We start from the raw sequence: 25510 nt of genomic DNA, 5'->3' as shown, positions 1-25510 counted from the left end.
GTGAAGACACAGAGGAGACAGTTGGCGCTCAGACTTCCTCAGCAGCAGTCTGGAAGGCGCTGCCCGGCCACACGCCCCACTCTGGGTGCTCAGAGGCGGCAGCCAGACCGACGCAGCTTTCCCAAAACGGACCGAGAGAAGGTGTCCATCATAGCTATGCCCCGCCCCCAGAGCGCAGCTACATCGCCAATCAGCGCGCAGGGCGGGCACCCGGGGAGGAGCCTGCTGTTGCCCCAGCAACTGGGGCACCGGAGGAGAGCGCAGCTGCGGAGGTACCCGGGCACAGATCTCCCTCTTTCCGGAAGGGCCCGGGCGAGGCGCGAGACTGGCCTCGACGGCGCCCGCCAAGAGGAAGAGGCCAGGCCCGTGAACTGCCTTCCCCGCGGCAGCTTTCGCTCCCAACGGTCGAGTACGCGGAGGTAGGGATGACGCATGCGCTACGCCTAGGGGCGGGGTAAAGCGGGCCCGCACCCGTGACGCATGCGCCTTTTGAAGCTGGGCGGATCTCCCGCGAAGGGGCGGGGCCTTGCGCGTGTGGGCGGGGCCGTGCCTCCAAGGGGTGGGGCTTCCTAAGGGATCTGAGCCTGGGTTTATTTGTGCAGGTTCCCGGCACCTCTGAGTGTCTTCCCTGTTTTTCCTGGGCTTTTCAGGGGAGGTGGCTTGTGCCGGTGGTGAAGACCTCATTGTCACAGGGTCGATGGAATTAGCTGGGAATCACAGTACCGCTCTTAACTTGATGGACTTAAGTCTTTCCAGCTGTCCGATGAAAATAATAAAACACTTAGCTCACAGGGTCGTGATTGAATTTCTCCCCTCCTAGAACCATGGCTGAAGTGCACGTGATCGGGCAGATCATAGGGGCCACCGGCTTCTCTGAAAGCAGCCTCTTTTGCAAGTGGGGCATCCACACAGGTACCCTCCCCAGGCCCGGTTCGTCTCCCCCCTCCCCCGGCCTAAGTCCCTGCGTTCTCTCTTCCACTCTCAGTGAACTCCTGGCTCAGACCATGCCTTCTGCTTTTTTTTTTTTTCAATCCTTTTTCTCGGGTTATCCCACCCTGTGAAAACCCAAGCCCTGAGGATAGGGGGCTGCTGGGTGGATGCATGAACTCACTTTCACCAGTCCTCAGGCCAGCTGACAAGCTGGGTATGATGATGCTGGGATTAAAGCCATGTACCACCACCACCCTACAAGCTAGGGGAAAGTAACTTGCCTAACTAAGGTTGCACAGACAAAGGAGGTAAGATTAGGGACTGCCTAGCATCCTCAGTGGCAGGGGTTCTATCCCCAACACTGCAAAAATATATAAAAATACATAATACAGCCAGGCGGTGGTGGCGCTCACCTATAATCCCAGCACTCGGGAGGCAGAGGCAGGCGAATCTCTGTGAGTTCGAGGCCAGCCTGGTCTACAGAGTGAGTTCCAGGACAGCCTCCAAAACAATACAGAGAAACCCTGTCTCGAAAAACAAAAAGCAACAAAAAAATACATAATACATATATGAATAGTACCAGGATTTGTTTACTTATTTACTGGTTTCCGAGACAGGGTTTCCATGTGTAGCCCTGGCTGTCCCGGGAACGTCTTACTCTTCAAACCAGGCTGGTCTCGAACTCACAGAGATCCGCCTGCCTCTGCCTCCCGAGTTCAGGAATCAGAGGCGTGCGTAGCCACCGCCCAGCGAATAGTGCCGAGATTCATTCTCTTTAGTGCGCTGTCCATCTCCCCCCCCCCAAGTTTTCCTTTAGAGATTGGGACCCACACTTCAGCCTGTGCTGACCCGAAACTTAACAGGCAACCCAGGGAAGCCTCAGACAAGCTCACTCCCAAGTGATGGATTGCAGGTGTGTACTTCCGGTGCCAAGACCTGAGCCCAGATATTTGCAGAGTTGGCGCTGTGTAACTCCCACCCCCAGGGAGTAACTCCCACCCCCAGGGAGAAACAGCCTTGTAGCCGCGGTAGGCTCCCTCCCTGCAGGCTGCTACTCTCCTACACCCCTGCGTGTCCTGGTTCTCGTTACAGGGGCTGCATGGAAGCTCTTGTCGGGTGTGCGGGAGGGCCAGACGCAGGTGGACACGCCTCAGATAGGGGATATGGCTTACTGGTCCCACCCCATTGACCTGCACTTCGCCACCAAAGGTCTCCAAGGTGGGTATGGGATAAGAGGAGTGGGCCAGTCACGCTAGGAGGAACTGGGGTCGGAGTCCCCGCTCCTCATACTTTGTGGCCCCTTTCCTGGCACGGTATCCTCTGGAGAGGTGGATCTGAGGCCCGACCTGAGCGATAGAAAACCCGAGGCCCATGGAATGTGACACAAGTTGCAGTAGAAGAGATATCAGGAAGTAGGGGTCAAGTGGGGGGGCTGCCTTCCGGTAAAGGGCAAGGAGGAGGCTGGGAGGGGTAAAGAGAGCTAGATGGGGAGGAGAGGGGCAGGAAATGGGCCCAGTTGCCTCTGCTCACAAAAGGAACGGGCCCGGCTCAAAGGGGAAGTGAGCGTCCGAGGGAGGAGGGTATCGCATCAGCACAGCGTTTCTGGTTAAAACGTGGCAGATTCTGGGAAACGGCCTGGGCATTTCAGCAATATCAGTACTGTTGACTGAGTCTGTGCCTGTCCATCTTGAGCAAGGACACCCCAAAGCAAGACAGGACTGCAGGTAGAAGCTAGATAGACCCGTTTCCAGATGGGTCCAGCACAGAGGCCGTGGGAACCCAGAAGTCTCTGGGTAGTCACACGACCTGCTGGGAAGGGCCAGCCTTTGGAGCTTTGCTGGGAAGGGCCAGGAGGTGCTAACCAGGCCCAAGACAGAAGAGGGGTGGAGGCAGAGAGCTGCAGCAGGTTGAAGGCCCAGGGAGAAGAGCGAGCCAGGCATTTGATGGGCGTGGGGGAGGAGGGAGGAGTATGCTGTTGCAGGGAGCAGAATGCAGGGCCTTGGCTGTAAAGACACTAAGTCCGTCTCCTGAAGGATGGCGGGGGCAGGAAGAAGGGGACCGACCTGATTGTGCTTTTGAACACTCACCGGCTTCTGGGCAGGTGACGTGTTAGGGGATGAGACAATAAACCATCATCTCTGCACGCCTGGCCTTAGGCTGCCTTCCCCCTGCCTTCGCTCTTCTTAGTCCCCCATTGTGCTCACCAACAGATCCTGTGGGCTCTAAAATCCCACTTGAAATACATCCCAGCTTGTATTTCTCACCCCCTGGCTGCCCTGTCCATCTTTCCTGGGCCATCCTTCAGTCTTCACTGGGCTCCACACCCGGCCTCGGGGTTTGCCCCCACATGCAGCTAGCCGGGGCCTGGGAGACCTAAGTCTCACCATGTTCTGTATAGAACCTTCTAGCAGCTCTCCTTTTACTCAGGATACAGCGGGAGTCTTCCCTGCTGTCACATGGCTTATGGAATCTGGCTGACACCTCTGGCCTTTCTCCCCACTGTTCCTACCGGGTCAGCTGCATCCAACGGGAGGACTTTTGCTGTGGCTGGGACCTCTCGTCCCCTAGTTGCCTACATGGCTGCTCCCTTTAAGCGTATGTGTAGCTTTCTGATTGGTCTGTTTGCTTTACAGATAGACTTTGAACGTAGTCCAAGCTAGCCTGGAACCTCAGCATCCCAAGTGTGCACAAAAAGTTCACCCTTCCAGATAATGTCTTCCTAGATAGCCCTGGTTGTCCTAGAATTCATTATGTAGACCAGGCTAGCCTTGAACTTTTGGGAATCCTTTTTCCTCTACCTCCCAAGTGCTGGCATGACAGCCACACACCCGCCATACACCGTGGTGCTCAGCCCCAAATGTCACCTTCTCAGCAAAGCTTCCTTTCCTCCCCCTCCTTCCCCAAAGTACATCTCCACCCCCCTCCCTGGCGTTATTTTCCTCCATAGCAGTTATCCGCATCTGACATACCCTGTAATTTACTTATTTACTATGTTGGTTGTCTAGGATGTCAGCTGCACAGGGCAGGAATTTTTGTCTGCTGTGTTCATCGCTGTGTCCCCAGCTTCTAGAACAGGGCCCAACGGGGAGGGCTCAGGGTGGAGGGGAAGATGGATCTCCGAGTGCTTTGATTGGCAGGCTAGGGAGCTCAGCTGTGCTTTGGGGACACTAGGAACCCAACGAAGGGGAGAGGCGGAGTTGCACTGGGGAAGGACAGGTGCGGAGAACACAGCCCCTCCATGAGGAGAGAGGGCGAGAGGGGTCTCAGTTGAGGTCCTGCCTCGGGGGCTGGGAGAGCGGTGGGTTCTGTCACAGGGAGACAGAGGAGGCCACAAAGGGAGGTCAGTAGAGGCCTTTCATACCCAAGAGGTTGGACTTCAGCTGTGGCACAGGGGAGCCGTGGAAGGGTTTTGAATGTGAATGTGTATAGAGCCCTGTGACCACTATGTGGAGCCGGTGGGGGATGGGAACCCAGGGAGGAAATTAAAGGTGAAAGGACTGTGCCAAGGCCTCCAGTGGTTTCCAGGAGGTGGGAACCCAGGGGCACGCGGCTGCCTCCTTTCATCTCCTGTTTTGCCTAACCCTTCTTGTCCTGCAGGTTGGCCTCGACTCCATCTCCAGGTGTGGTCCCAGGACAGCTTTGGCCGCTGCCAGCTTGCTGGCTATGGCTTTTGCCATGTGCCCAGCAGCCCAGGCACCCACCAGCTGGACTGCCCTACATGGAGGCCTCTGGGCAGTTGGCGGGAGCAGCTGGCGCGGGCCTTCGTGGGGGGCGGGCCCCAGCTGCTGCACGCCGACACCATCTACAGCGGGGCTGACCGCTATCGCCTGCACACGGCCGCGGGAGGCACGGTGCACCTAGCCGTGGGGCTGCTGCTGCGCCACTTCGATCGCTACGGCGTGGAGTGTTGAGGGACTTGGCCGCCACCGGTCACAGTATGGCACAGCGGCCAAGAACATGGACTATGGATACTGTCAGGCTTGCTTGACCCCAGCCAAGTCGTGGCCCCTCCTGTCCTAGCTAGGACTGCAAGGCCAGGAACACTCCCCTGAGGCCCATGCTCCACTGAATCACTGGCTAGTAGGTCTGTGGGCCACAGGGAGTGGCTGTTGGGCCTGTGGGAGACACTCAATAAAAGCTCGCTGTTTTTTTGGGTATGGTGCCTCCTTGTACCTGCGGCAGCTCTCAGATGTCCCCATCCTCCTCCTTCCTCCGTAGACCCAAAGTCTGTCCCAGCCTTGCACTCCCTCCTTCCTAGGTCCCCACCTCCAGTATCACCTCCGGGATGCTATTTTCTCGTCAAGGCCCCATTTTCCCATTGGCCCTTCATCAGCCCCCAAAGCTACCGGGCGAAAGCTTCGGTCACCCGCTTTGGCAGCGCTCGGCCGCCAGGAGGCAGCACCCTGGAGGTGGGGCGGGGCCGGGGTGCCCGCCCCCTCCCGCAGGGCCGAAGGGACCCCCCTCGGAGCCCGCCCACGCTAGATGAAGACGGTGGCCCCCCCATGCCCTCCCCCTGGGGCTGCCCCCGCCCCGCGCGCGCTTCCTGGGTGGGGCCGGGGCGGCTTCAAAACCCCCGCCGCCCCAGCCGGTCCCCGCCGCCGCCGCCCTTCGCGCCCCAGGCCGTCCCCCTCCTCCTCCCGCCGCCGCGGATCCTCCGGACAGCGAGGCCCCCGGCCGGGGCAGGGGGACGCCCCTTCGGGGCACCCCCGGCTCTGAGCCGTCCGCGGAGCCGGCCCTCAGTTCGAGCCGGCGAAGGAGCAGGCGCCGAGTCGTCCGAGGCCCCAGAATCTGAGTGCAGCCGCCGCCGCCGCCGCCGCCGCCGCCACTGCGGGAAGGAGGGGGAGGAGGGGCGGGAGGAGGGACGAGCTGGTTGGGAGAAGAGGAAAAAAAAGTTTTGAGACTTTTCCGCTGCTACTGTGAGCCGGAGGCGCGGGGACCGCTTGGCGCCGCGCTGCCCCGCGGGGAGGCAGGACCCGGGGACGGCGGACCTCCCTGCTCCCCGTCGTGGACGCTCGCTCGCTGCACGGCGTTCCTCGGACGCCCCCGTTCCGGACCGGCCCTCGGGAGCCGCAGGCCCCGCCTCCCGCGAAGACTTCACCCCGAAGCCGGGGCGCACCCCTCGCACGCCGCCCTCCCCCCAGCCTGCGTCCCGAGTGCCCCGCGCCCCGGGACCCTCTCTCCCTCCCCCGGGAGGCCGGCCTCACTCACCCGCTGGCGGCAGCTCCCCTATTTAAGAGCACCCCCTTTTCGGTCCCAGAGAGCGCTCATCTCGACCCCCACCCGACCCCGGGGGCACACCGAGACGCCCCGTGTCAGAGCCCCGCTCGACCTCAACCTACTCGGGGCTGCCTCCTACCTTCCCGCGGGAGACCCCCCTCCCGGGCCCTGCAGGGGCGGGGACCCCGCATCCCACCTTAGCCCGGGGTCCGCGCTCTCCGCCTCGCCGCGGGGCGCCGCCTCTCCCATGCCGCCCTCGGGGCTGCGGCTGCTGCCGCTTCTGCTCCCGCTCCCGTGGCTTCTCGTGCTGACGCCCGGGAGGCCGGCCGTGGGACTCTCCACCTGCAAGACCATCGACATGGAGCTGGTGAAGCGCAAGCGCATCGAAGCCATCCGCGGCCAGATCCTGTCCAAGCTCCGGCTCGCCAGCCCCCCGAGCCAGGGGGAGGTGCCGCCCGGCCCGCTGCCCGAGGCCGTGCTCGCTCTGTACAACAGCACCCGAGACCGGGTAGCCGGCGAGAGCGCCGACCCGGAGCCTGAGCCCGAGGCGGACTACTACGCCAAAGAGGTCACCCGCGTGCTCATGGTGGAGCGCAGCAACGGTGAGCGCCGGGGGAGCCGGGAGGGAGCCCGCAGGGGGCGCCGCAGTGCAGGGGTCACTGGGGGAAGCTGGCCGGAGGGACTCCTGGGGGCTCCGGGAACGAGTGCGTGGGTGTCCCCAAGAGGACAGAGCATAGCCCCTGCTAAGGTGCTGGTCTAGCGGGGAAGAGAGACCTCTTCTAGAAGGCAGCAAGGTCGTGGGGGAGAGTTCCCTCTAGAAGAGGGAGCGTCTAGCAGATTTTGTAGTTTTAAAGTTTCCCACTGCGGTGCTTAAAAACGCAGGGCTCATTGGGCCCCCTTTGCAGAAAGGTAGAGCCCGGCTCAAGAGATTGGAAGGCGCCCCATCATCATTTGGGAAAGGAGAGGCGGCGTGAAAGCTGACGCTAGATCGGGTCATGAGATGGAGAGGAGAGACCCAGGGACAGGGAAACTAGGGGGTGAGGACCCTAGAACTGCCAGATAGACTCGAGTGGGCTCGCTTCCAGACGGCGCCAGGCGCACGCTGGATAGGGGCATCTGTGGAGTCACCGTGGAGCCGCGAGCGATACATTGACTGGAAAAGGGGAGGGAGGCGAAGTTGTTAAAAAAAAAAAAAAAGGAGGCTAAAAGGAAGAGGAGCGGAGAGGGTGCGGAAAACGAGCCCGGAGGTGTTTTGCTTAGGGACGTAGAAGAAGAGCGCGCGAGCGCGCAGGCGGGGCCCCGTAGAGGAAGCGAGCGAGTCCCTAAGAAATCTAGAATACTGGGTCATTGGAGAGGAGTTGTAAAAGAGGGGAGACTGGCGTGGGAAGATGGCCCCGCGGGGCGGCTGGAGCGGGGACACCGTGCGGTCCAGGCGTGAATGGCGAGCACCCCTCGCCCGGACGTGGAAGGGAGTGGCTGAGCCCCAGGAGTCGAGCCCTAGGGGAGCGGCTGGGGGCTGGCGGGTGGGGGGGGAGAGCAGTCTACAAAACCCACATGAGAAAACCGAGCCGGTAAGGGTGAGAAAGCCCCACGTGGGTGCCACGCGCGTGGGGAGGGGCCTGCGCTTCCTGAGGGGGCGAGAGGACCCCGGCAGAGCTGAACCCTGGCCGGCTGCACCCCCAGAGTCCCAGTTCCTCCTAGGGGAGGCTGGGGAAAACCCAGCGTCCGGCCGCCTCGCCCTCCTCCCTTCCCTTTCCTTCCCGTGCCCGGGAGGGGGGAGGCGAGCCTGGGGCGAGACGGGGCAGGTCCGGATCCCGCCCTCCCGAGGCTGTGAGTCTCCCGCCCTGCTCACCCCAGCAGGGGGCGGGGGACGCACAGCCCCGCCCTGTCGGCACCCACGCGGGACTCCGGCACCTTGCGCGACCCGCGAGCTTTAGGGGTCGGATGTCCCCTGGAGGGCTGCACATTGCTGTACCCAGTTGTGGCTCCAGCCTAAGGACACCCCTCCCTGGCCACTGCTCAGTGTGACCCTTTCGAAGAAGTCCTTCCCTCTCCCCTGAGACTATTTCTTCTCAGACGCTCTTATCTCTTCCGGCGTTTGCCTCCGCGTTTCCGTGCCTCCTCTCCCCCGTACCTACTCATCTCTGTGTCACCCCGTCTCCCTCGGTGACACCCGTACTCCTTCCTGCCCTCCTATCTCGCCCCTATCTGTTACCCCCAGCTGAGATGCTACCCTTCCTTTGAGGTTTGCTGAGTAACAGCTGGGCCGAGAATAGGGCCCTTAGCAAAAAGGCACAAGGAAGAGGCGTCTTGTGCCCTTTATCGATGCCTGGGACATCATCTCATGTCCACCGCAGGAAGCCAAAAGCATAATTGATTCAGGGCCTTGCCTTCATCCCCCAACTCAAACATCCTGTAGCCTAGGAAGCCCTCTAGTAAATGGGGCTCCCATTCTTACCTAGAAAGGCAGTTGGCTACTATGCTGATGATACGCCGATAGTAGTAACATCATGCTGACCAGGACGTAGCAGAGTTTAGGGATGAAGACCACAGTCTGCCAGGCAAAGTGGTCCATGACTGTAACCCCTGCACCAGCGAGGTCGAGAGACCATCCTTGGCTACACAGTGAGTTTGAGGTTAGGCCAAGCTGTGAGATCCCATCTCCAGAAACAAAGTCAACAAACATCGCATGCATCTTCTCCCGTTGTGACGTGTCAACATCTTCATCTTTGTGTAAGGTGTTTCAAGTGATCGCTTTACCACTCACCATATTCCTCTCACACGCCCCTCAAAAAAAAAAAAAAAAAAAAACAGAGAGTAGTGTCTCAGTGTATGCACCCAGGCTAGCCCCTCCGCCTCAAAGGTCTTCCTGACTCAGCCTCCTAAGTGCTGGTTGCACACTTGCACTGGCTAACATATACATTGTTGACCCGCGTGTCCTGAACCTCGTCTGCTCCTGTAACCCTGGAGTTGTATGATGTCTTACAGCTAGAGAGGGATTTGCCCACTACAGGTTACAGGGCACTTTAGTTATGACATCCTGGGTTGGGAGTCAGAACTCAATGGTACCAGTGTTTTTCTAAAGATTGACGGGAGCCTGGCCCAGCGGTATGGGGGGCACTTCTCTGGGGCTCACCACAAAAGGGCTGGAGGTGTGGTCCAGCAGCTGAGCTGCTACCTAGAACCAGCCTATGGAGGCACTGTGGGTGTGGCTCAGTGCAGGAGCACCCTAACCCAGGCGGCTGAGACTCCCTAATCCCCCAGATTATGCCTGTGTCCCCGACTCTACAATTTTGTTTTGTTTTGTTTGGTTTGAGACTTGCTCTCTTGTAGTTCCCGTGGGCGGGCCTTGGCAGCTGTATGCTTGAAGGGAACTTGGTGATGCTCCTTGGGCTGGGTAGGACTTAGAAGAGAGGAAGGAAACCCAGGCAGGGAGACGACCCCCCCCCCAGGTCAGCCGGCTAAAACCATCAATTGGGGGCTGGAGGGGTGGCTCAGTGGGAAAGAGCTTTGGCTGCTCTTCCATAGGACGCCAGAGCCCACAGGTCAATTCACAGCCATGTGTAACCCCGGTTCTAGGGATTTTACACCCTCTTCTGGCCTCCCCAGTCATCAAGCATGCTGTACACAGAAAACACATACACACAAAATACAGTTAAATGTTAAAAACTATCAAGTGGACCACTGACCTGGGCTGCCAGGGTCAGGGCTCATGGGCTCAGAAGTGGGGTGCAGCATCCTTGTCACCTACCTGATGCCTTTTCCTTCTGCTCCTCCCCACCCAGCAATCTATGATAAAACCAAAGACGTCCCACACAGTGTCTATATGTTCTTCAATATGTCAGACATTCGGGAAGCAGTGCCTGAACCCCCATTGCTGTCCCGGGCAGAGCTGCGTCTACAGAGATTCAAGTCAAATGTAGAACAACACGTGGAACTCTACCAGGTGAGCTTGGAACCTGAGAGGTGAACGCAAGCTACCAGACCTGTGGCTGTGTGTGTGGCTCAGTTTGAAGGCTACAGAGTCTACATAGCTGAATTTGGGAGGCTGAACTCTAAAAATGCAGAAAGAGCCATGAGATGGATATCTGTGTTTGTATGCCCAGTGAGGGGCTGGGGGTGTGGCTCAGTGGTAGAGCCCCTGCCTAAAATCCCCCAGTGAGGGGCTGGGGGCATGGCTCAGTGGTAGAGCCCCTGCCTAGAATCCCCCAGTGAGGGGCTGGGGGTGTGGCTCAGTGGTAGACTGATTGCCCAGTATGAGTAAAGCATTAGGTTCTGCCCTCAGCACAGGAAGGAAAAATTAGGAGTGAGGAAGTGAAGAATGCAGGAAGGAAAGGCAGTGGAGTCTTTAGGAGCGCACACTTGGAATGTGCACACACTTGGAATGTGCACACACTTGGAATGTGCACACTCTTGGCATCCCAGCTCTTGGGGGATGGAGGCAGGAGATCAGGAGTCTGAGGCCAGCCTGGGCCACATGAGACCCCGCCTCAGGGGAAAACTTGAAGTTTCAGGACTGGAGAGATGACTCAGCAGTTAGGACTCAGGCTCAATTCACAGCAGTGTGGTGACCCAAAACTATTAACTTCAGCTCAAGGGGACCTGATACCTCTCTGGCATGCACAGGGTATGCATGCATACAAAGAGACAGAGCCCTCATTCACATAAAGCAAAAGTAAACTTGTCTGAGATCCAACAGCCTCACACAGACATACATGCAGGCAAAACACCAATGCACATAAAGTAAAAATTAAAAACAAAAGTTCAGGTCTACATAATGTGTTCTGGGCCTCTGGGCCGGGCAAGGCTACATGAGTCTGTCATCAGGAATTCTTTTTTTTTTTTTTTTAATTGAGATGTATGTAATTGTACCTGTTGTCCCAGCTTCTTGAGATAACAAGAGAGGAAGATCTCTTGAACTCAGACATTCAAGTCCAGCTTAGAACAGTGAGACCTTGTTGCAAACCAAGAAATCAAGTGTCTCAATGCTCCTGTAGTCTTCCAGGCAGCAGTCCCTATTCCGGACCTCAAAACAACTTTTGTTGTTGTTGTTGTTTTTTGAGACGAGGTTTTTCTGTGTTGCCCTGGCTGTCCTAGAACTCATTCTGTAGACCAGGCTGGCTTCGAACTCAAAGATCTACCTGCCTCTGCCTCCTGAGCACTTGGACTAAGGGCATGTGCCACCAGTGTCCTGCCAAAAATAACAGTTTTAAGCCTGGCTGGGTGGCGCACGCCTTTAATCTCAGCACTCGGGAGGCAGAGGCAGGAGGATCTTTGTGAGTTCCAGGCCAGCCTGGTCTACGTAATTAGTTCTAGAACAGCTAGGGTTACATAGAGATGCTAGGTTTTAAAAAGAAAATTCACCATTGGGAAGACCGTTCTGTACACGGGCACACAATAATATTTATAACGTAATAAACTGCCACAAATAAAATTAGGAAATGACTACTCTCCCAAATGCAGGGTGTCAAGACTTCCAAACCAGTCATAAGCAGCTAAGCAGCAGTCACATGCTTAGTGGACCATCCTAGCTGCCATGGCTGAGCGAGTATTCCACTGTGGAAGAAACTGAGGTCCAGGAAGGGAACGATGTCCTCATGACTCCCAGGCTGGGGTACAGACTGCAGTGCCTCGTGGTACCTTGACCACAGCCTGGGGTGTCTTCCCCACCTGTTTTCTGCCCTTGGGGACGGTATGTGAGGGCGGAGTCTGCAGGGCCCTAGTGTGATGTGTCCCAAGCCCGTGTCTGAGTATCGTTTGGAAGCCAGCTTGTGGGGTCAGGTAGCATGGCGTTGCGATTGGGTGTCTGGGGGCAGGGTGGTGGCTACCCATTCCTCTTTGCTTTGTTTCCATTCAGAAATACAGCAACAATACCTGGCGTTACCTTGGTAACAGACTCCTGTCCCCCACCGATACGCCGGAGTGGTTGTCTTTTGATGTCACCACAGTTGTACGGCAGTGGCTGAACCAAGGAGGTGAGATTGCTTGTCTGTGCCCACCTCCAGTGGGGTCAGTCCTATTGCTTGTCTTGGCATCAGCGTGCCTAACACCCGCTGCCACACACGCGTGACGCTAACGTCAAAAACTACACCACAGGCCTCACCAGTGGGTCAGTCAGTGATTGGTTGTGATTCCCTGAGCTCTGCCAGGAGCCACTAGGGACACAGCAGTTACCCAGACAGCTCATATCCTTGCCTTCAACAGAGCTGTCGTTCTTTGGGTAACTGAAAGAAGAACCAACTTCCAGCTAAGTGGTGGTGGCTCAGGGTGGAGAGGGTTGGAGTTGAGCACTCAGGAGGGCTTCCTGGAGGAGGGGGGCATGTGAGGTAATGTCCGTGAGATGAGTAGGAGGAACTAGGAAAAGGAGATAAAAGAGTTCCCTGTCGAAGGCAGAGTTTCTGTCCCTCCAGGTCCCGCCGCCCTTCAGTCCCAAATAAACACACAGAGACTTAACATTAATTATAAAACTGTTGGCCAGTGTCTGGGGCTTCTTATTGGCTACCTCTGTCTTAGTTATTAACCGATTTCTATTAATCTATGTATTTTCACGTGGTCTTGGCTTACCGGAGAATGCCCGGAGCTGTTACTCCTTTGGTGGCGACATGATGTCTCTCTAAGGCGCCTGTCTCCCCAGAATTCTCCTCTTCTCCTAGCCCCGCCTATCTTCCTGCCCCTACTGGCCAATCAGTGTCTTATTCATCAGCTACAGGAAGAACATATATACAGGAGGACATCCCCCATCACCCTGGACCAAGGCTCTGCGGCCAGGGAGGGCCTGACTTGTCCGTCTGTCCGGAGGAAATTAGTCTTTCCCTGTTTCTCCATCCATAGTACTTGTGTCTGCTGTCCTCTATCCTCAGATTCATCCAGTCAGGACCATGGGTTTCTGTGATGAGTGATCTTGTGTTGGGTGCCATGGGGGACACAGTCATAACCTGGGTCCTGCCCTCACAAGAGCCACAGGGTCTTTGAGACATCAGTGAGTTCTGATGGCCTTTGATGAAGCAGCCCGGGAAAGTTGAGGATCTGGGAGGGCTCCCTGGATGAGAGTGGGTGTGGGGAGACTCGTGGGAGGTGTCGCTTAGCCTGATGCATGGTGGGAGCGGGCAGGCTGGCGCCAGGAAGGATGCTGAAAACCGTGGGACAGGGATGGGGTAGGATCCCTGCTCTCTCCGTTGATGGCAAGTCCGAAGCATCCAGTGCAGGGCCTGGTGTACAGTAGGAGCTTAAAAGTATCACGTGTCCGTGGTGGCGCACGCCTTTAATCCCAGCACCCATGAGGCAAAGACAGGTGGATCTCTGAGTTCAAGGCCAGCCTGGTCTACAGAGTGAGTTCCAGGACAGCTAAGGCCATACCGAGAAACTGTCTCAGGAAAAAAAGAAACCTTCTTTGTGCCGGTGAGATGGCTCAGCAGGTAAAGGTACCTGCTTCTGAGCTTCGCAGCCTGAGTTGAGTTCCGTTCCTAGGACCCATACGGTAGAGGGAAAGAGCCAACTCATGTGAGTTGACCTCTGACCTCCACGTGCACCATGGCGTTTGCACACCTCCCCCCCCATAAATAAATAAATGAATGAAAAAAATTGGCCAAACGAGCAATTTAGCATCTAAAAAATTAAAATAAAAACCCATCTACCAGTGCAGGGTGGGAAAGCCCTCAGATTAGGTTTACACTTTGTCAATGGCCCCTGTGTGGCCTTGGCCGAGTCACTAAGTGGCCTGTAAAATTGAGGCGTTTGAAGATTCAAGGACATTACACAGAGTTTAGAGCTGGACCTGACACCTGCGTTAAGTTTAACTTTCTCTGTACCAACGCTGCTCCGGGCACCTGGACCGCAGTGGATGTCTATTTTTATGACTGCGAATCAGTTTTCACAGAGCACAAAGAATACAGGGACCCACGACAACATGCATGATGATGAACAAGCCTACTAAGCCCTGTACTTGGGAGGCAGACTCAAGATGATTGGGAATTCAAGGTCATTCTTGGCCACATAGGGAGTTTGAGAATTTGAGGCCAGTGTGGCCAGTGTGAGACCCTCTCTCAAAAGAAAAAAGGGCTGGAGAGTTGGTTTGGTGGGCAAGAGCTTTTTTCTTTGTCTTTGTTTTCAAGGCAGGGTTTCTCTGGAGCTTTGACTGTCCTGGAACTCGCTCTGTAAACCAGGCTGGCCTCAAACTCACAGAGATCCGCCTGCCTCTGCCTCCCGAGTGCTGGGATTAGAGGCGTGAGCCGCTACCACCCAGCCTGGCAGGAACTTTCATAGTGCAGTCAGGAGAAGCTGAGTTCTACATCCCTGGCCCCATGTGAAAACCCAGGCATAGCGTATGCCCGTAACCCTGTAAACCCAGCATTGTTGGGGGCTGAGTGTGTGGAGAGAGGCAGACACAGCTCTGTGGCCCGCTGGCCTGGCCAGAGGAGCAAGTTCAAGTTCAGAGATCTGTCTGAATGAAGGCAATAGGGGGAAAGCAATTGAGAAAGCACTCAGCTGTGGCCTCTGCATGTACCACACACGTTCTCTGTCTCCATGTATGTACTATATACATGTGATATGTATATATCGCATATGTATAATATGCATATATATGTACATATATATGTATGTATATAACTTTCTTAAAAATGAAAGCGATGAAGGCGGGATGGAACCCTCTTCTGTACATGCTGTTCTACTTTGAGCAGGGAAGGATGGAAATGGGCAGAAATGTCAGAGCCCCTGCTTGCTGTGGAGAAAGGGGAAGATGTCACAACGTGAGAGGGATATGTCTCTTGCAGAGCCTCTCAGAGGGGTTGATGTTTGCTGAGTCCTGAATAAGGGCGAGAAGGCCCAGCATGTAAAGACTAGGAGCGAGTGAGAGGTGTGTGGGGTGACAGGAAGGTGTCCCTGGGATGGGCAGCTTCCTGCCTCCTCCCTCAGGCCGGGTGCGATAACCTCAGATCCCTTCCCTCTCCCACAGATGGGATACAGGGCTTTCGCTTCAGCGCCCACTGCTCTTGTGACAGCAAAGACAACGCACTCCGCGTGGAGATCAGCGGTGAGTCTGCTGCCTGGTGCGGTCTCTGCGTGTGCACGCCCGTTGAAACCTCATCTGCTCCTTGCTCACCCACGCATCCCTCTGAGAGTGTGTCTGTCTGTCACCCTGATATCCTAACCCAAACAGGGATCAGCCTCAAACGTCGAGGTGACATGAGCACCATCCGTGACATGAACAGACCCTTCCTGCTCCTCATGGCCACCCCGCTGGAGAGGGCCCAGCACCTGCACAGCTCACGGCATCGCAGAGCCCTGGACACCAACTACTGCTTCAGGTGAGCTCCTCTGCGGCTGCGCAGCAGGCCCGGGCTTGACTGCAGGCTGTGGACTGATATGCCGCCATTGGTGCTCTCAGTCTGGAGGGTTCTGGGGCGGCTGAGAGCCCTAGAATAGGGATGCTTTCTTGCTGGAGTGTTGGGATCAGAGAATTCAGGAACGTTGTTACAAGAATCCTTAGAAGTCTTGAGTTGGAAGGGCGTCTTGTTGGGTTACGTTCTGGCTAGCTAGACTTCTGCCATATTGGGATTCTAACGAAAGAAGAATCTAATGTGAGCAATTGGGTGTTGACCACAGGAAAGCATTTGGTTTCACAGTCAGAAGGGAGTCTGCGTGGGGATCCTGAGCTCTTGGCAGACTGATCTTTGGTGCTGGCAGATGCCACGTGGTGAATACTGGGGCTCTGAATGGCGGGATCTGGTATGAGATTGTGCGAAAGCCAGGATGTGAGTCTTTTGAGGGTCAACATACTGGGACCTGCTTTGCTGCTGTCTGAGGACGTTGGGAGATGGGATGTCTGGATATATTGGCTTAGATGTCGGAATGTTGGAAAACAGCATTGAAATACACGGCTCTGGGGCTGGGCGTTGGTGGCGCTCACCTTTAATCCCAGCACTTGGGAGGCAGAGGCAGGCGCATCTCTCTGAGTTTGAGGCCAGCCTGGTCTACAGAGCGAGTTCCAGGACAACTTCCATACCAATACAGAGAAACCCTATCTCGAAAAACCAAAACAAAAAAGGATGACGGGTCTGAGAAGATCATCAGAGTGGGAAAGCGGCTTCTAGTGTGTCCGGATTGCTCTCAGGATGGCAAGCTCTCTCTGTTTTTAAGCTCTATCTGTGAGTGAGTGTGTGGTGAATGGGGGGGCACCCGTGTTCCCTGTGACGCGTGAAGGTCAGAGGACCGTCTCTGGGAGTCAGTTCTCTCCGGACACTGCTTGTGTTCTGACACTCAGGTGTGACGCTTGGCACCAAGTGCCTTTACCCACCGAGTGCTTTTGTAGCCCTGCTGAGCGCTGTTTTGTTCGAGACAGGGCTTTGCTGTGTATTCCAGGCTGGCCCCGAATTCACTTCTCTAGCCCAGGCTGGCTTGAATTCTCAGGTGTATATAGCCACCTGGTTCTAGAATGGCGGAGTCATAACCACGCCTTAACGCTGCAGATTCGAGAAAGTTGAAATGCTAGATCCTAGAAGGTTTGAAATTGAGGGCTGGGGCGTTAGGAGCACTGAGCCGACCTGTCCCTTCCCTGCCTCAGACGTTCCATGCCAGTCCTCGCTGGACTCCATCTTCCTCCTTGGCGTCTTCTCCACCCTCCACATTGGAACAGATGAGGGCTCCGGCAGATCAATAATTAATTAATTCTGATAATTAACTGACGGGTAACTGCAAGCTCTGTCCTCCCACACTGGAGAGCAGACCTAGGAAAATCATGAAAATCACTCCCTCTGTATAAACACATATATGTGTATGTATATACTCATACTTACGCAGATGTTGCAAGAGTGTAAACACGTATGAATGTCTATATTTACACATACACAGAATGTATTTGCTTGGGCTGAGCCTGATGTATGTGTGGGCTCGGGAAGGCCAGGCCCAGGTTTTCACTGTTGGAGAGCAGGCACTTCACTCGCCAAGCCATGTCCCCAGCTGTGACAACCCAAGATTATGCCCGGGAAGAACACGGTGCAGTCTAGGAAGGCTTGCCACACAGAGCGACCGTGATCTGATGGGTACCTGTCGCTCCAGTTACCATGTTTCCCTGACACAGCGCACAGCTGAGTGTAGAGCCAACCACAGGGATGTAACCAGCGGAAGCATAAGATGTTAGGAAACCTTGTCAGTTTCTTCAGCAAATACTGTACTAAGAGGAGGGAGGATTTTTCTGTAGTTGACAGCACTGACGGGAGAGGGGACAGAGGTAGGAAGAGGAGGGAGGGGAGAAAAAAGAGGGAAAAGAGACGTGTACAGGACATTTTGGGAACTATGAACTCTGAGTAGTATTTGATTTTAGTAAGTTGCTATTAAATTCTTACCTAGAATTTTATTATTGTTGCATTCGTGTCCCTGAGGAGGGAACCCAGTACCTTACACATGGTAGCGAAGCACTCTGCACTGAGTCACACCCCCAGCCCCTCACTGGGGGATTCTAGGCAGGGGCTCTACCACTGAGCCACACCCTGAGCCCCTCACTGAGGGATTCTAGGCAGGGGCTCTGCCACTGAGCTCTTTTTTTTTTTTTTTTTTTTTTTGGTTTTTCGAGACAGAGTTTCTCTGTGGCTTTGGAGGCTGTCCTGGAACTCGCTTGGTAGTCCAGGCTGGTCTGGAACTCAACAGAGATCCGCCTGCCTCTGCCTCCCGAGTGCTGGGATTAAAGGCGTGCGCCACCAATGCCCGGCCGCCACTGAGCTCTATTGATTTATACTTTTGGCTCATGTGTACATTTTAAAATATTCTTCACTTACTTAGAGAAAGTGAACTTTTCTACAAAAGCCAAATAAACGAAAAGAGTACAGGGGCAAAAAGGAATGAAAGCTGGCAACTGTTGACACTTAATAATTGTGAGGATGTGAGCTAGTTAAGAATCCATAAACTAGCCGGGCGGTGACAGCACACGCCTTTAATCCCAGCACTCTGGAGGCAGAGGCAAGTGGATCTCTGCGAGTTCGAGGCCAACCTGGTCTACGCAGTTCTAGGGCTCTTACACGGAGAAACCCTGTCCTGAAAAACCAAACAAAAAAACAAAACAAAAAACCGTAATTTAGAAATCCAAAATCTAGCCACGGTGAACACAACTCTAATCCTAGCACTGGGGGAGGTAGAGGCAGAAAAGCAGGAGTTCCAAGTCATGAGCAGTTAGTGTGTTTAAGGCAGGGCTGGACTACATTAGACCCTGCCTGGAGAAAAGGGCGTGGCGTCTAGAGATCTGGCTCAGCAGTTAAGAGCATGAGGACCCAGATTCCGTCCCAGGACCTACGTGGGGTCTCCTAACAATCCATCAGTTCTAGGGAATCTGGTTCCTGCTTCTGGCCTCTGCGGGCACTGCACAAGAAAACACTCATACACAGAAAAACGTTTTTAAATAGCCAGGCTTGGTGGCAGACGTCTCTAATCCCAGCACTCGGCAGCCAGAGGCAGGCGATGTCCATTTGAGTTTGAGGCCAGCCTGGTCTACGTTGTAAATTCCAGGACATTACATAAAGAGAGCCTGTCTCATAAAATATGAATAATAATAAAAATAAAATAAATGGGGGCAGCAGAAGGTGCTTAACTTTGATAAAGTCTATGTAACTGTCCTCTTATCCCCAAGAGTTGTGCGATCTGCAATGCTTTTTCTAGTCAGGTATTCGATGTGTACTGTGGCAGTCTGCAGACTGGGAAAAGGAATTGTGCCGCTATGCAGCAGCGCCTAGGACTGCCTCCCAGTCATCTGGAGGGCTGCCTCCCAGTGCCTCCCAGTCATCTGTTGGCTCAGCAGGTTGAGGCCACAAGGACCTCAGGATCCAGAGTTTGCATTTCTGTGGCTCTGGAATTCATCCACGTTGTCATACTGTGTCTCCTTCCAGAATGTCTGTCTGTGGTACGCTTACGTGTATCTGCTTCCGTGTATCCCCGGATGCTTCATGTTTCACTTTTGAAACAAGGTCTCCTTCTGTAGCCCTGCCTGGCTTGAACTTCCTGCTTAGACCAGGCTGGTTCGAACTTGCAGTCGTCTCTCATGTTTGTTACTGGGATTGCAGGTGGGCGCAGCCCGCTCGGTTCACATACTCCATTTTAGTGTGCCCAGTTTTAGTGGGGTTTTTGTTATTTGTTTGTTTGTTTTTGTTTTCTGAGGTGGGGTTTCTCTGTGTAGTCTTGGCTGTCCTGGAATTCTCTCTGTAGACCAGGCCGGCTTTGAACTCACAGAGATCCACCTGCCTCTCTGCCTGTGGAGTGCTGGCATTAAAGGCATGCACCACCACTGCCCAGCCGAATTTTAGTTTTTCTTCATCTTTAAAAAAATTATTTTAAGCCGGGTGTTGGTGGCACACGCCTTTAATCCCAGCACTCGGGAGGCAGAGGCAGGCGGATCTCTGTGAGTTCGAGACCAGCCTGGACTACCAAGCGAGTTCCAGGACAGCCTCCAAAGCCACAGAGAAACCCTATCTCGAAAAACCAAAAAAAAAAATTATTTTATTTTACATGTGTGCGTGTTTTGTCTGTATAGATGTGTTCACTGCATGCATTCATGGTGCCCACAGGGGTCAGAAGAGGATGTCAGATCCCGGAGTTACAGGTGGTTGTGAGCCGCCTCCATGTGGGAGCTGAGAATTGAACCCAGGTCCTTGAACTGTCTTGCGCTCCCTTGCCCATGTTTTAGAGTTACTTTGGAGGTATCAGGAAGAGGGACCTGCGTTTTCCTTCTCTGAGCTACTTTATTCTGATTCTAAAAATAATCACCTGGGAATTTTGAAAAATCCAGAAAGCCATCACCCCATCAGGCATAAAAACCCACTGCCAGCATTTTAATTCATGCTCTGCCAGCCTCTCTATTGTAATGGAATTTGAATTATACTATACCTACGTCTTTGCATCATGCTCTGGTACTTGCATGAACACAGATGCTAAAGTGTTCTTTTTGGTCAGCCTGGGCTACATGAAGTCTGAGCCAACCTAGGCCACACGATGAAACCTTGTTTTAACTATCCTCCCTCCTTTGGGGATCATGCAGAGTGGGGCGATAATTGCCTTGCCTGTACTCCCAGCCTTTGGGAGACTCACGCAGGGTTCTCAGGAGTTCAAGGCTAGCCTGGGCTACATATCAAAACTCAGTCTGAAAAATGAAAGACTGACCAGCAGTCAGGAGCAGAGGCAGGTGTGTCTCTGCTGTTTGAGGCCAGCCTGGTCTACAGAGTTCTTGACAGCCAAGGCTACACAGAGAAACCCTGTCTCAGAGAGAGGAAGAGGGAGGAGAGAGAGAGGAGAGAAAGAGAGACTGAGAGACTTTCCCATGGTGAGAGGGAGAGAGATACTCGTTAGTAAAAACAATGCTGAGCCGGGCGTTGGTGGCGCACGCCTTTAATCCCAGCACTTGGGAGGCAGAGGCAGGCGGATCTCTGTGAGTTCGAGGCCAGCCTGGTCTACAGAGCTAGTTCCAGGACAGCCTCCAAAACAATACAGAGAAACCCTGTCTCGAAAAACCAAAAAAAAAAAAAAAATGCTGAAACATCTGGGAAGGAGAATAAATATGTCAGTGGGGCCAGGTTAGAAGCCAGGCCAAGAAAAAAATGAGTATTTGAAGCCAAGTGTAGTGGTACACATTTGTGATCCCAGTGCTTGAGAGGCAGAGGTAGGAGAGGAGTTCAGGGTCAGCCTTGGCTAAAAAGGGACTTGGAGTCCAGCCTTGGCTACATGAAAGCCTGTCTCAAAACAGAAAAACAAGCCTAGTGGTAGTGGTGCTCACCTTTAATCCCAGCACTCGGGAGGCAGAGGCAGGCAGATCTCTGAATTTGAGGCCAGCCTGGTCTACAGAGTGAGTTCCAGGACAGCCAGGGCTACACAGAGAAACCCTGTCTTGGGGGAAAAAAAAAGATTGGGGACTATTTAATTTTCCCATTCTGTTTTTTTTGTTTGTTTGTTTTTTTGTTTTTGTTTTTTGAGACAGGGTTTCTCTGTGGCTTTGGAGGCTGTCCTGGAACTCGCTTGGTAGTCCAGGCTGGTCTTGAACTTACAGAGATCTGCCTGCCTCTGCCTCCCGAGTGCTGGGATTAAAGGCGTGTGCCACCAACACCCGGCTTAATTTTCCCATTCTGATTAAGATTATTTTACGGTGGAAATTTCGTTTGTAGACAGAAACAACAGAGGTGATACAACCATCCCCCAGCATTCAACATTATCAGAATTTTTGACCCACTCCCGTGTGGGCTGGAGAGACGGCTCAGCAGTTAAGAGCACTGGCTATTATTCTTCCAGAGGACCCAGGTTCAGTTCTCAGCACCCGCATGGTCACTTAGAAGGACCACCATTTATAACTCCAGTTCCCGGGACCTGATGCCCTCTTCTGGCCTCCTTGGGCATTACACACACATGGTGCACATAAAACTTTTGTTAGGCACACACAGACAACACAAATAATGAATATATAAGTCTTTAAAATAGGCTGGTCGGTGGTATCACACGCCTTTAATCCCAGCACTCAGGAGGCAGAGGCAGGCACATCCGTGAGTTTGAGGCTAGACTGGTCTTCAGAACAAGTTCTGGGACAGCCAGGGATATACAGAGGAACCCTATCTCAAAATCAAGAAACAACGACACCAAAACCATACAGAGATTCACATTTTCTTATAGTAATTGTAGCATTAAATTCTCAGGGTGGAATTTAACAATTGGTTCCGTGGACGCTTGGGTGGTGGTGAGTAAGGCCTGTGAGAAAAGTGGTGTTGATTTGCATAATGGCTACTCGGTGAGCATCTGTTGCATGCCTGGTGCTATGTCAGGAGTTAAGGCTCCTTGGGTGATAGATAATTGAGCCGAGTTGGATAAACACACTTTTTTTTTTCTTCCCCGAGACAGGGTTTCTCTGTGGCTTTGGAGGCTGTCCTGGAACTCACTCTGTAGACCAGGCTGGCCTCAACCTCCCAGAGATCCACCTGCCTCTGCCTCTTGAGTGCTGGGATTAAAGGCATGTGCCACCAATGCCTGACATAAACACACTTTTATATATTCATTTATTTGTTTTGAGGCAGGGTCTCACCTTGTAGCTTTAGCTGGCCAGGAACTCCCAGATATTCCAGCCCCTCCCGCCTCTCTGCTGGGATTAAAGGCATGCACTGCCGTACATGGGTTTATTTTTACATTTTATTATTATTTTGTGTGAGCACACATACATACTATGGTGCACCTGAGGAGGGCAGAGGATGGCTTTGTGGAATCTGTTCTTTCCTTCCGCGTGTGTGTGTGTGTGTGTGTGTGTGTGTGTGTGTATGTATGTGTGAGAGAGAGTGTGTGTGAGTATGTCGGTGAGAGTGTGTGTGAGAGTGTGTGAGTGTGTATGTGTGAGAGAGTGTGTGTGAGTGTGTATGTGTGAGAGTGTGTGAGTGTGTGTGTGAGTGTATGGGTGTGAGTGTGTGTGTGTGTCTGGGGAATCACACACACGCAGGTCATTAGGTTTTCAAGACAGGCTTCTTTAACTGTCAACCCTGAGCCAAACTTAAATGAAGTCAAGGAAGAAGCCAGAGTGGGCATCTGTGGGAAGAGCATGTCAGGCGTACAACCTGTGCAGGGCGCTGAGAGAAAGCCGATCGATCGTGTCTGGCTTTTTGAGACAGAGTCACGTAGCTCGCGCGAACCTCAAACTCGCTGTGTTCTCCGTGGAGTACCTTGGACTTGTCATCAGCCTGGCTTTTCCTCACAAGTGCTGGGATCATTAGTGCGTGTGTCCCCGTCTGGTAGGACTGTGTCTGGGCACTAGAGAGGAAGCCTGTGTGGCTGTGGGCGAGAGAGGGGGCTGAGGGAAGCCAGCTCGGGTCACCTGTGACTCTCGGTGACAACTTAGGCCTTTGCTGTAAACGGGATGGAGCCATGTCTGGGACGGGGGGAGTGATGGGACAAGCTGTGACAGAGTGGCCTCCAAAGCACTTGTTGGTGCCCAGCGGCTTCACAGGACCTCAGAGTAGTGCTTCAGGAAACACAAATAGAGCATGTCAGCACACGTGGGCCCGGGGTTTCTCTTCTGTGTTCCTTGTGTGCATGTGACTTGACGTATTGCGTCCTGTAAGGCCCTGCGAGTGTGCATGGGGTTTCTCCGTGCTTGTTGTTGCCAGCCCTGCAGATATTTAGTGAAGTCGGGAACGGCTTCACCAGCAGCCTGGATGGTTGCTCTCGGTGTAACTGTTATCAGCGGGGTGGGGTGGGGCGGGGGACAGGGGGGTGGGGGTAGTCCCGGGGGAGACTGAGGTGGGGGCGGCCCAGGGCACGGACAGGCTGTCCCTGCTCCTGACCCGCATTCCCCCTGCCCACAGCTCCACGGAGAAGAACTGCTGTGTGCGGCAGCTGTACATCGACTTTCGCAAGGACCTGGGCTGGAAGTGGATTCACGAGCCCAAGGGCTACCACGCCAACTTCTGTCTGGGGCCCTGTCCCTACATTTGGAGCCTGGACACACAGTACAGCAAGGTGAGTCTGGCTCACGGGATGGAGCGGAGGCTGGGATGGTAGGGAGAGAGAGAGAGAGATTGGAGCAGGGCAGAGTCAGTGGGACAGGGGAGCAGACAGACAGAAATAAGGAGATGCAGGGATGCGGACAGATGTCGTTTAAGTGGGACAGACAGACGGAGCAGTGGGAAGAAGGGATGGGAGGGACAGATGGAAATAGAGACTAGGGGAGATAGCGAGATAGACGGAGATGGGGAGACTCAGAGATTAGACGCAGCAATGGAGAGACCCCGACGGGAGAGTCCCTGGACCCCGGTCGTGACCCTGGCCCTCCCGCAGGTCCTTGCCCTCTACAACCAACACAACCCGGGTGCTTCGGCGTCTCCGTGCTGTGTGCCCCAGGCGCTGGAGCCGCTGCCCATCGTGTACTACGTGGGTCGCAAGCCCAAGGTGGAGCAGCTGTCCAACATGATCGTGCGCTCCTGCAAGTGCAGCTGAGGCCCCGCCCCGCCCCGCCCCTCCCGGCAGGCCCGGCCCCGCCCCCCCGCCCCGCCCGCAGCGCCCGGGGCTGTATTTAAGGACACCTGCACCCCCCGATGCCCACCTGGGGGGGGTCCACATTAAAGGTGAGAGAGGAGTGGTGGTCTCCGTGTCATTGGGCGCCTGATCGCGGCTCCCTCCTGCCTGAGGCTCCCGCGCCTTGGTCCTTCCCGGGCGGCTGCCGCCTGCGGTTCTTACTGAGCTTGCTTTGGAGACCCCAGGGTTCCAGTGGGCAATGGCGGCGCCCTAGAGGAAAACCCTGTTAGACTCAGGGATGGAGCTCCGGCGGCGCTGTTCACAGTGCCTCGTGCCGCAGAGCCTCTGCTGAGACAATCCTGGAGAGCCCGAGTTCCTTCCTGCAGCTGTCAGGGCGACGATGGATGGAGAAGAGTTTAAAGTGCTGGTTCAGCGAGTTGTGGTGGCCCTCATGATGAGTCAGTCCCCAGCACTCAGGAGGCAGAGACAGGGGCATCTCCGAGTTTGAGGCTGGCCAGGGTTACGTGGTGAGACCTTGTGGTAAAAGTGGCACGTGGCGTCTGAAATGCCAGGACTCCCGGGGAGGCAGGATGATAAGGACCTTGGGCTCAAGGGCTACACAGTGAGTTGGAGACCAGCCTGGGCTATGGGACCGTGTTTGTCTCTAAAGAAAATACAGTGGTTGTTGGTGGGGGTGACTATGTACTAAGGTGCAAAGAAGCTTTTGGGGGGCAGGGAGAGAGCTGCCAGGAGAAAGTGGCGTTTGAGACTTGAAGGAAGTTTAGGGGAAGTATGGGGGGGAGAGCATTCTTGGAGGACCGGAAGTGACATGTGGCAGCCACCTTGGAGTGTGCCACCCATCGAGCAAAGAGACCCACGTGATTGGAAGAGAGCACGGGGAGGTGTTAGGCGCTGAGTCAGCTCTGAGCCAGCACAAGCCGGGGAGTGACAGCCCTCCTACGTCAGGTGTGTGGCTGTCCCCCCCAGGCTCACAGCCATCTTCCCACGGCCTAACGGAGCTGGAGTTGGCAAACTTAGGCCCAAAGCCTACCCCAGCCTACAGCCCGTTGCTGTAAATATGTTCTGCTGGCCCATGGACACTGGCTCCTTTCTGCACATGTTCTCTGTAGCCATGTAACCGAGTCTGCAGCCCTGTAAAGGGGGGCGGGATACCCCCTGGTCCTTCAGGAGCAGCCTGGGTGTGCTGGTACCCGTCGTAGTTTTGGTAGAAGGCAGAGGCAGGAGCATCATTGCAAGTTCAAAGCCAACCAGCGATTACATTTCCTATCTTCCCCAAAAGTTTGCTGGTCCTTTTGGGGGTGGGGATCGTTTGTGCTTTACTGGTGGAAGTATCAACCTGCAGGAGCCCTTAGTTTTTAAATCCACAGAGCTAGCGAGTGGCAGAGCT

At 54.7% G+C, this 25510-nt stretch overlaps 2 protein-coding genes across 3 annotated transcripts; both read left to right on the top strand.

Moving 5' to 3' along the window:
* Positions 1 to 205: 205 nt before the first annotated feature.
* Positions 206 to 5085, top strand: B9d2 (B9 domain containing 2). The gene is made up of 4 exons (XM_005086596.4): positions 206 to 419; positions 821 to 912; positions 2023 to 2148; positions 4528 to 5085. The coding sequence occupies exons 2-4, from the start codon at positions 825 to 827 to the stop codon at positions 4839 to 4841; spliced, it is 528 nt and encodes a 175-aa protein (XP_005086653.1). The 5' UTR covers positions 206 to 419; positions 821 to 824; the 3' UTR covers positions 4842 to 5085.
* Positions 5086 to 5812: 727 nt separating this feature from the next.
* Tgfb1 (transforming growth factor beta 1) lies at positions 5813 to 24223 on the top strand. Of its 2 annotated transcripts, none has more exons than XM_040734680.1 (7): positions 5813 to 6749; positions 9993 to 10093; positions 12005 to 12122; positions 15101 to 15178; positions 15305 to 15452; positions 23454 to 23607; positions 23926 to 24223. In XM_040734680.1, the coding sequence occupies exons 1-7, from the start codon at positions 6395 to 6397 to the stop codon at positions 24082 to 24084; spliced, it is 1113 nt and encodes a 370-aa protein (XP_040590614.1). In that variant the 5' UTR covers positions 5813 to 6394; the 3' UTR covers positions 24085 to 24223. The 2 variants fall into 2 exon arrangements, with proteins under 2 accessions (XP_040590614.1, XP_040590613.1); XM_040734679.1 differs by having other exon boundaries at positions 5836 to 6749; positions 9933 to 10093.
* The last annotated feature ends 1287 nt before the right edge of the window (positions 24224 to 25510 follow it).

This window comes from Mesocricetus auratus, unplaced genomic scaffold (assembly GCF_017639785.1).
Source record: "Mesocricetus auratus isolate SY011 unplaced genomic scaffold, BCM_Maur_2.0 Super-Scaffold_100038, whole genome shotgun sequence".
Classification (NCBI taxonomy): domain Eukaryota; kingdom Metazoa; phylum Chordata; class Mammalia; order Rodentia; family Cricetidae; genus Mesocricetus; species Mesocricetus auratus.
This window is presented reverse-complemented; position numbering and strand designations above follow the sequence as displayed.

Bases quoted from the DNA above. Each gene is read 5' to 3' on its own strand.
- B9d2 (XM_005086596.4), top strand. From the start codon at position 825: ATGGCTGAAGTGCACGTGATCGGGCAGATCATAGGGGCCACCGGCTTC. The intron at 913-2,022 runs GTACCCTCCCCA...TTCTCGTTACAG, and splicing joins CAAGTGGGGCATCCACACAG to GGGCTGCATGGAAGCTCTTG. The intron at 2,149-4,527 runs GTGGGTATGGGA...CTTGTCCTGCAG, and splicing joins CGCCACCAAAGGTCTCCAAG to GTTGGCCTCGACTCCATCTC.
- Tgfb1 (XM_040734679.1), top strand. From the start codon at position 6,395: ATGCCGCCCTCGGGGCTGCGGCTGCTGCCGCTTCTGCTCCCGCTCCCG. The intron at 6,750-9,932 runs GTGAGCGCCGGG...CTCCCCACCCAG, and splicing joins CATGGTGGAGCGCAGCAACG to CAATCTATGATAAAACCAAA. The intron at 23,608-23,925 runs GTGAGTCTGGCT...GCCCTCCCGCAG, and splicing joins TGGACACACAGTACAGCAAG to GTCCTTGCCCTCTACAACCA.